The 10,676-nt window shown below is 35.8% G+C and overlaps 1 protein-coding gene across 1 annotated transcript; it reads right to left on the bottom strand.

Moving 5' to 3' along the window:
* Positions 1-3,507: 3,507 nt before the first annotated feature.
* LOC144640934 (uncharacterized) lies at positions 3,508-6,868 on the bottom strand (the record flags this gene model as incomplete). Its single annotated transcript, XM_078499997.1, has 7 exons — positions 3,508-3,579; positions 3,878-3,949; positions 4,787-4,858; positions 4,987-5,058; positions 5,696-5,767; positions 6,351-6,422; positions 6,797-6,868. Coding segments are annotated over 7 exons (504 nt in total), but the record flags the coding sequence as incomplete, so codon positions are not given.
* Positions 6,869-10,676: the final 3,808 nt, after the last annotated feature.

The raw sequence follows: 10,676 nt of genomic DNA, 5'->3' as shown, positions 1-10,676 counted from the left end.
GGTAGTAATATCATAGGTGACAAATTATTCTTTAATTTTGGCGCAAAAATTTAACGTTAATTTATAATTTCACATGCGAAATTATAAAATTGCCAAGGCAACGTAGTTAGCGGCAAGATGGCATCCGGGATAAAAGATGTTTTAAAGGTTAGACTTTGTACATTTTCGCTTGAATTTCATTTAATCCAGCTAGCCTTGGCCATGTAATAAAACTTTTGATGATATTTCATATTTCAAAACGTCAAAACGACTTTTAAGGTGACTCGATCGAAATAAATGACGCACTGTATGCCAAAGATGAATTATTTCTCACATGATGACTATAGTTCGTCTTGAATGAAATGAAAATGGCGCCCGTGTAAAACGCTCAAAACAAATCCGCTCGATGCCATTTATGTAATTGGCTTAAGGTGACTCGATCGAAATAAATTACGCGCTGTATGCCTGTCAAAAATTTCTAATAACTTCACCATTTCTGACTCGATTTCCCTGAAACTTTCGCATTTTACTCAAAATTTATCGGAAATTAATACACAGGTCAATGTGTCGATGTAATGATTACGAGTTTTGCGCGATGTTACTTTTATTGAACACACCTATTCGGATAGAACTGCTATTTACAGAAAACTGAGCGCTAAGATTTCGTTTAAACTACTGCAATTATCTCATTATAACATCTTATTATGACTCTCTAAGTTTCCGAAAAATCGTCGGAACAGAAACCTCGATACAATTTGATCATCAAAATATTAATCTCGGGCAAACTTCGAGGCTTGGAACACTCCAGCACTTCCAAATTTCCCCCAAAAGTACCATAACCGAAGACAAAAAAAGTTCAATGCAACAGTTTTGTTAGCTCCAAATCACATTCGGCTATTTGCAACGATGAAAAAGTTTGAGCAAATATTATATACTCACCGTTTGCGTCAAAATGTAGGAAGGTCTCCAAATTTACGTTGTTTTAAATTACATAAAAACTAACCGTACATACATACATACATACATACTTTATTTAACGTGGAAAAAAGTACACACTTAGCTGTTAGCTAGTTTACAGGTGCTCCACGATTAAAAGTTTAGTATTTACAAAAGTATTTACATCAAAACAAAGGGTATAAAAGTATTACATCAGACTATTTTAAAATGGTTAAAAAAAAAAAAAAAAAAAAAAAAAAACACCATCTAGCTAAATTAAGATTCCTAAAAAATATATATATATAAATATAAAAATCCTATCTAAAAGCGATAAAATATAATTATTAAACATTGAAATCAGTTTGTCTAATCTTTTTCAAAAAGTCCTTTGAGCCTGCCATGGAACGAATATCACGAGGTAGCATGTTCCAGTGCTTTGCTGCAGCATAACGCCACGACTTAAGACCATATCTGGTAGTGTTCACTTTAGGTATTGAAAGATTAAAATTACCGCGAAGATTGTACGCTGTTCTCTTTTCAGTTATAAGATTTTTGAAGCTGGATGGTGCCCTGCCTTGAATAATATTGTTCACAGTCAATAACATATCTTGAGTGCGACGAATTAAATAAAACAAAATAAAACAACCAGAACATTAAATTGAACATCTTACACAAACTTTGTGCTACTTTTCGTTTCTGGAGCTGCCTTGATTTGGATGAAATAATGTTTTAAAGTGAAGCACTGCTCGAACTCTCTTTTAAACACGGCCATGTTGTTGTTTGAATTCTACAGCTGACGCTATGCAAATTGCCTTGGGTTTGGTGAAAATTTGAAGAATTTACACATAGATAAGGGGGGGTGCATTTTTCGCCATAAGACGGCGGTTCTTTGAATTACAATAAACATACTACAATGTCTTAATTTCAACTTTAGTACCAACCCTGTTCAAATTTCATGTGGCATAAATTAAGGACACCTCTGACATCAGAACATGAAGCAACCGAACACTGTCAATGCACCCCCCTTACCATGTGCAAATTTTTCAAATTCTCGTCAATTTCAAGGAAATTTGCATAGCGTTAGTTGTAGAATCCAAACAACAACATGGCCGTGTTCACAAGAGACTGTTGGAGCAGTGCTTCACTTTAAAACATTATTTCATCCAAATCAAGTCAGCTCCAGAAACGTAAAGCAGCGTTAAGTTTGTGTAAGGTGTTCAATTTAATGTTCCGGTTCTTTTAAGCAATTCGTACGGTTTGTTTTCATGTAATTTAGAAAAACGTAAATTTGGAGACCTTACTACATTTTGACACAAATGGTGAGTTTATAATATTTGCTCAAACTTTTTCATCGTTGCAAATAGCCGAATGTGATTTGGAGCTGTCAAAACTGATGCATTGAACTTTATTTGTCTTCGGTTATGGTACTTTTGGGCGAAATGTGGAAGCGCTGGAGCGTTCCAAGCCTCGAAGTTTTCCCGAGATTAATATTGTGATGATCAAATTGTATTGAGGTTTCTGTTCCGACGATTTTTCAAAAAATTTAGAGAGTCATAATAAGATGTTATAATGAGCTAATTGCAGTAGTTTAAACGAAATCTTAGCGCTCAGTTTTCTGTAAATAGCAGTTTTATCCAAATAGGTATGTTTAATAAAGTTAACATGGCGCAAAACTCGCGATCATTACATCGACATATTGACGTGCGTATTATTCTTTGATAAATTTCGAGTAAAATGCGAAAGTTTCAGGGAAATCGAGTCAGAAATGGTGAAGTTATTAGAAATTTTTGACAGGCATACAGCGCGTCATTTATTTCGATCGAGTCACCTTAAGCCAATTACATAAATGGCATCGAGCGGATTTTTGAGCGTTTTACACGGGCGCCATTTTCATTTCATTCAAGACGAACTATATTCATCATGTGAGAAATAATTCATCTTTGAAACTTTTTGTCAACAGCAAAAAGGGATCTCTCAAAGGTTTTCTTCAAAGACTGAAAAACTTGCGAACTTAAGCAAAATGTATGCTTTCAACTTTTCAAAGCTCGGAGTTCGCGATGGAATATACCAGTCAAAACCTACGATTGCAAGCGCAATTTGTCACCTATGATATAAGAATGTAATCAAATGTTATACTCGTAAAATTAGGCAATAATTTCACTTGCATTTTGTCAAAATTCTTATAATTGCCCTCGCCTAAAGGCTCGATTATTTGAATTTTGACAAAACGCGCGTGAAATTATTTCCTAATTTCACTCGTCACCATTTGATTACCCATACAAATTCCATCCACGTCAACAGCCCCTTTTTAACCATTTGCTTTCTTATCCGTGGTATATAATCGATGAAAATTGTTGTCAAACGCGAGTTGTTGAAAAGGTGAGTCGTTTTACAAAACCAATCGTGACGATTCGTGGTGAGTCGAGTCGGATACTAAGAACTAACAACTAACATTGATTAGTATTAACCGTGTTTATTTTAAATGTAGCTAGTAAATTGGCATGAAGACCTCCTTAAAAAACCTCAGTCCGTCCTTTATTTAATATCTGGAATGACGGGCACAACATAAAACCAGAAAAAAAAATAACTTACAGTGTTGTTAGCGATACCAAGCCAGTGAAGACGTCCTTGGTTAGTCTTTTGAGCTTATTGTTGTTTAGGTGTCTAAAGAAACAGTTAAAGTCACTCAATAAATAGCAACATGGTATATAAAGGAGAAAGAGATCTAGACAGAGAGACAGATAGATTGACAATTTTACTTAAAAGCAGAGTAAAATATCAGCATTTAAATCTCGTAATGACATAGCGTCAAAGCCGCTCCACATACTTGCCGTGTGAAAGCCTGATATCTTTTCAATTTTCACACAAATTAAAATATTCTTAAGTCATGGAGAAGTTATTCCACAAATATGCTCCCTTAAATGACAACAGTAGCTATATTCTGCAAGGAGGAGGAACTTACAAATACTGAAGGTTTGAAAGCGACGCGAATGCTTTCTCCTCAATACTGCTGATTAGGTTGTGATCAAGGTACCTGGAACATGTGCAAAAAATAAGCTAAAAAATACCGTAGGATGATAACTTTAATTCAGTATAACCACGAAAAAGCGGAGATTAGTGTGATAATTTGCAATCGGTAAAATAGTTTTGAAACTGAGTAAGCTAAACATACTCCAGTCCACTAACAATCGTGTTAAAATTACAAGGGTTACAGTTAATTTCTGGTTGCAAAAACAGATTGCTGCTCCGTTTTACTGCACAGAATCTTATCTAATCATAGTCCTTTCATCTTGATGTCTGAAGTCTGAATTCCAATTCTAGTATTGGGAATCCACAGAGGGCCACAGATTTGTAGGTCTTAAGGCTGTTCTCCACTGCCCTCATAAAACAAAGTTGATTGACTGACTGACTGACTGACTGACTGACTGACTGACTGACTGACTGATTGATTGATTGATTAATCGTTGATTGATTTATTGATTAATTGATTGAGTGATCGATCGATTGATTGATTGATTGATTGACTGACTGACTGACTGACTGACTGACTGACTGACTGACTGACTGACTGATTGATTGATTAATTGATTGAGTGATCGATCGATTAATTGATTGATTGACTGACTGACTGACTGACTGACTGACTGACTGACTGATTGATTGATTGATTGATTAATTAATTGAGTGATCGATCGATCGATTGATTGACTGACTGACTGACTGACTGATTGATTGATTGATTGATTGATTGATTGATCGATTGATTTTCTATAAAAAGCACTTTTTTCACCACCTTGAATGCATGATCTAACTGACTGATCTAGACCTCGGTTTAATTACAATTGTCAACGTTGACAACTAATATACTTACAGATGTGTTAGTTGTCTTGTATATTTAAAGGTGTTTCTGATGATGACACGAATACGGTTCAATCTTAAGCTTCTGAAATTGTAAAGGAAATATTAATGTTTTAAGCGTGTTGTTGCTTCCTTAACCGCAATAGCCAGTCAGTATGAAACAATAACCTTGAAAAAGTACGATTTGAAAGCATTCGTAAGAATGTCACTTACAAGATTTGCAAATTCGTAAGATTATCCAGAACACCTTCGTGAATTTCGGCAATGAGGTTTTCACTTAGATCCCTATAAAATATAACATAATTAAGTTTTGAAATATCTGTATTCTGCTATCGAATTTGGCAAGAAGGTTAAACAGACAGTAAGTGACCATACATTGGTCAGATGCGTTTATTTTTATTCTGATATAGTTTTACTCCTAAAATTGATGTGAATGAATCTAAGCCTTTATCTCGAGATGTTGTGAGGTTTTAAAGGTATTTGGGCTCCTCTCAACGCCTTAAATTATCCCACTTCAGGACCTAGGTTTGTCCATTTTATTGACAACAGCCGAGCTTGATATCAAGGCAACACAAAACGATAACCCCCTGTACACTATTGTCCGAGAACTAGAATAGTATATTGGGTTTGGTATTAATTTATTAAAAATCAGAGAAATCCAGAAGTGAACCGTACCTATCTAAGGAGCCTGCAAAAACGAGACCCCTATTATTGAATCATTCATTTCTTCCTGTGCTGTTTGCAAGTGGACTTAAAGTGGTTTTATAGAGTTAACCGGCTCAAGATAATCATAGTTAGTAACTGTGGGATAATGCTGTTTCGACCGGGAGTAGAATTACACAAGAATATTTTAATTAGATTTAATTTATGATAGTTTGGCCTCATTTCAGTTATGTTATATTTTGACAAACAATTGACTTACAAGGATTTTAGTTGAGATAGTCCTCCAAGAACATCGTCATTGATTTCCTTTAGAAAATTATTGTTGAGTCTCCTATTTACAGAAACAACACAATTAAGTTAAGAAAATTCATATTCTTTTGACCTAAAGCCTTCTAAATATAATCTGTTCATAATAAGATAAATTTAAAAAAAACTGTTTCTGCTTTTTCTTCACGGCAATAAAACCCTCGTTTACCGATTAAGCTTCAAGCCGTTCAAGAGTAGCCTGCGTTGCAGACGAACTTTTAATCAGTGATCGTGAAGTCACATGTTAAATATCCAGTGAAAGTGTCGTTGGGTACCCCTGTTAAATCAGTCCCTTGTCGGCCTCGCTTTACGTGTGTTATTGCCTGAGAAGCGCACGTGCATTCCTGCGTTTTGGTATGGTTTCATCGACCACAATTTTACAGCAACCAATTCGAAATGTTTTTACCAAAATATATGGTATGAAACCAAACGTCTTGCCTCCGTACATAAGATATGGCTTCATAACCATTTTCCCAGAGCCCCGCACAAATCATTTAACAATGAAAATATAGCGCGCTTTGGAGGGCAAATGTCCTAAACATATTCCTCTTGAGTGGTCATGTATTCGTCAATCATTGCTGCCGTGTAAAATTTTTAAAAGAACTTACAAAGTTTCAAGAGACGATAAACCTTGAAACGTCTCCGTCTGCAACTGGAACACTTTGTTGTGGCTTAAGTCTCTACAATGAAAAAGTGAGAAAGTTAGCTCAACCTCCTAATAAAGCAGTTTTCGATATGTGCGTCGTAAAACTAAAACCAAAATAATTACTCTGGCCAATCACAAAGGATGTAAACAATCCCGTGAACCAATCAGAGCTCGAGGCAAATACATGTTGCAGGAGTGAAGCGCGGGAAAACGTGTGGGAGCAAATCACGTTTGGTTTTGTTTTTACTTGTGATTGGTCGAGTAAGTGGCGCGAGTTGTTTTAAACCAATCACTAAGCGTAGTAATGCAAGACCAAAGCAAACACGAGTTACTTTCGACACTCAAGTGAAAACCACTCTAACTGCTAAACTTTTCAAATAAAATTTTCAAACAAAAGCACTGACTTACATGTAGGTGAGAGATGAGAGAGAATGAAAATCTCTTTTCCTCAGCCGTGTGATTTTGCTTCCACCAAATAAACTACATAAGAAAAGGAGAGGGAGAGTGTTAACAGAGAGAAACAGATATTAAACATTTTCCATCACATACAAGCTCTTAAAGTTCCGATTTTCTAGTAATTAGACATCCCTGAGGAAAAAGGATTTCCGAAGGGTTTCCAGCCCTCAGAAAAACCGTAAATGAACGCAAGTAAAAATACGATAGTTCGTATAGTCAAAACATCTTCGGATCTTCCTCAGATGTTTTTGGGAAGCTTTGGAAATCTTCGGTGATCTTCGCTAATCTTTGCAACTTTTTTGGAAAATGTTCGGAAACGCTTGTTTGACCTTCGGACAACATTCGGAAAATCTTCGAAAATCTTCGGAAAATCGTCAAAAACCTTGTTATGTTAGTATGTTAAGAAAAAAGCAAAATAATATCTGGTTGCTTGGAAATATGAAATTTCTCTTCTCGTGTTCGACTCAATATCTCACTCGTTCACTGCGCTCAGTCGTGACAGATCAAGTTGAACCCTCGAAGAGAAATTTCATATCTCCGCGCACCCATGTAATATTCTGCATGTCCGAAAACGCCAATATGACTGCCGTAACGTGGTATGAAGACACTTTACAGTGGATATGATCCCTCCCCACGCAGTCGTTCTTAGGGGCGATCGTGTTTCACTCCTCCCCACGTGGGGTTAATAAACACAATCAGAACGACTGCGCGGGAGGCTAGCTTCGAAGCGACAAAAAAATTTTCCATTATATGATAACAGCTCTAATGGCAGGTTGTTAATGGCGGCGAAGCAACAGCCAGCCTACAGTGTGTTACAAATTTATATTAATTTCAACCTTTACAAAACAGTGAGCCTTTTACCCTTTAATGCGCATTATTCCCACCTTGTTTTTAACAAGAGGAAGTAAAATGTTTTCCTTAACATTTCAGCTGTATAATGCTCAAGCAAACACCGGGCTTCTGAGCTGAACCCTGATTGGCCATTAGAACGAAATCAAAAATAAATTTTAGTCTCTTCTTAGCTTTAATATAAAATCATGGAAATTAAGCACGGTGGCGTTGGCGACAACATAACCACTGTTTGAAGTTCCTGTTCGTCGTCTTCCACGCGCATGAGACAAAACTGTAAAAGTTGCCGTGACATATTTCTTGTTTTTTTTTTTTATAACAGGTCAAACGGCGGTCCCAAAAACGAATTGCAATTCGTCTTATTTTCGTAAAAGAGCATCCTGAAAGTGTAGAAATAAGATGCGTGATCTAAACCTTGATCTGCAATGGCGATAATCCATGCAGAAGCTATGCTAATTAAACGTGAGATAAGTTGGCGCTGGAGAAATTAATGGCAATGTGTTTTACAATAATTGGTTAACGGTTGCCTCTTCAGCACAACATATGTCTGTTTACAGGCAAATGTTTTTTTTCTGCGCCTCATTTTTCTCTTCGCAGAAAGGGGCAGCAGAAATTTTTGCATGTGTATTATTATTGACCAAACCGGCAAGAGGAAACTATCTTCAAAATTTGGAAAGTGAACACAGTTTGAGATACTAATCAAGAACATACGGCAACCTTTTCTGAAAGCAAGAAATACCCGATCGACTGAGGGAAACGACAAGAAACTCAAATGAGTCAAATCGATACCGTGGTAAACAATTACCAACCAGTTTTTACAAAGAATGCTTTTGAAGTGCTTCAGAATATCTAGTCAAGCTATCCGACCCTTATCGGCCAATTTGCCAAAAACAAATCAGGAAATATTGCCTGACAAAAAGATGTCTTAGTGAATAATCGCTTTAGGAAAACAAACATCTCTTTAAACGACAGCGGTGTGTTTGCCCGTGTGTTTATAAGGGAGGCAAAGTTCACATTACAAACAGTTTAAAAGCAAGGGAAATGCTAAGGACATGTAAGCCTCGACGATCAAGTGCGAGGTCCTTATAAAAATCTTCCGATCCAAATGCCATATCATTTCCAAAATGTTCCCAATGAATTGTATTATCGAGCGCAGTTTAAAGGTCCATTACTAGGGTCTGCGATTTATTTAACCTTCATCAACACCGTCGACATTAGGATCATCTTTGATGTCTTCGCTTCAAGGCCTCCGTAATCCTCAGTAGCATCAACTAAAAAAATTCTTTTCTCTTGGTAGTAACGAAGCCGTCTACGCTGTCTCATTGCTCCAAAACACAACTTGTTTATGAGGAAGCAACCAATAAAAATGCAGATTATTAGTAGGTGTTCAGCTGTTACGAAATCAGTTTAGCTACAAGACAAAAACATAGCCAGAGCAGTGAAAGAACAACTACTTCATCTGGCCACACTCTTACGTTTGATTGATTTTCTCATGGAGTATTATTTTATTTTATTATTATTTTTCCATTAAATATTATTTAATTTAATTTACACACATTAATGTATATCTGCTACAACATATAATGGCAGATATTTACAGATCTTTAGCCTTAGCTATTTCTAAGTGACTGTATTCTGTTTTTTTATTGTTATTTTTTCACATTGCATGTATTTATCTTTATTTGTAAAATTTTTCTGTGTACGAAATAGATTGTTGTTGTTGTTGTTTTACCAGCACTACCGAACTTCGCATATTTCACTAAACTTCCAATTTAAATGCAATAGGTAGATATAATTTATAAGTCTAACACCAACACAGATTTTGTTGTCTTAAGACCTTATCATAATCAAAGCATACATTTGAGTTTGTGTACAACCTTTGTAGATTTTTTTTAAAGAATTATATGATTTCAATATTTTCATGTATTATTCCAAGCCTGGTATATGGGCTCCTCTAAATGTCAATGTAAATGATTCATTTTTTTGGATCATCATTAATATTGACTTAAACCTGGTTAGATAAGTATCCAAATGATAATTACAATATGTAACACGTAAAACGGATTGACCACGGCGTTATAAATTGTCTGTAGATGTTATCATTGTTTACAAAAGAACTGTTGGCTTTTCACGTGCGACCGCAGTAACTGGGCATAAAACATTTGGCACAAACATTGGTGAATGCCAAATTCTAAACGAATTTAGGCCGGCCAAAATTATAAGTCCTCCTTACTGCATCTCACCCCCTCCCTCATTTACAATTCACATAAAGACGCGGTAATAGCTTAACTATTTTGACAAATTCTTGAGAGATGTCAAATGTGATCTCATTAAAACGTTATTCGCGGTTAAAAGCCTGTAATTAGGATTGTCAAAGAAGCGATTGTCTCCTATTCGTTTCAAAGGATTCTCGGTTGTGAATGTCGATCAGAATCAAACCGCACTTGATTTGGTTTTGGACAAACGTTTCTGATAAAAAGAAGTCGTTCCACTTTTCATACGACGACGTCCTTCTAACGCTGAGGACGTTTGGCTTATGGCAAATGGTACAGTAAAAACCCGCGTGTAAGAACCTACTTTTTTCAGAGTTTGGCAAAACAGGTTCTTGTATTATGGGGTACTTATTGACAGTTTAGGCTAAGTAGGTTCTTAATCAGGTTCTTAATTTCTGCAGAGTAGACATTGTTGTTGATTATTAGAAAATAGTATAAAATCTGGTCTGTTCTTCATTAAAAATATTTATTAATGTACCCATGTTGCCAAAAGTCCAACAACATACTGTATATACCCCAGTAACATCACCTTTCTGGTTTTTGGTAAAAAAATATATATAAATTAAATAGTTAAACCCTACATATAAGAACCTGTAGGAATTTGTTTGGCTAAACAGGTTCTTATATTTTGGGGTATTATAAAAGCAAATTTCTGCCAGAAGGTTCTTAAATGCCTAGGTTCTTACACGCGGGTTTTTACTGTATTTGTT

This window comes from Oculina patagonica, unplaced genomic scaffold (genome assembly GCF_052425735.1).
Source record: "Oculina patagonica isolate OP01 unplaced genomic scaffold, crgOcupat unplaced570, whole genome shotgun sequence".
NCBI classification, from domain to species: Eukaryota; Metazoa; Cnidaria; class Anthozoa; order Scleractinia; family Oculinidae; genus Oculina; species Oculina patagonica.
The sequence above is the reverse complement of the archived record's forward strand: the minus strand, read 5'-3'. Positions and strand labels throughout refer to the sequence as shown.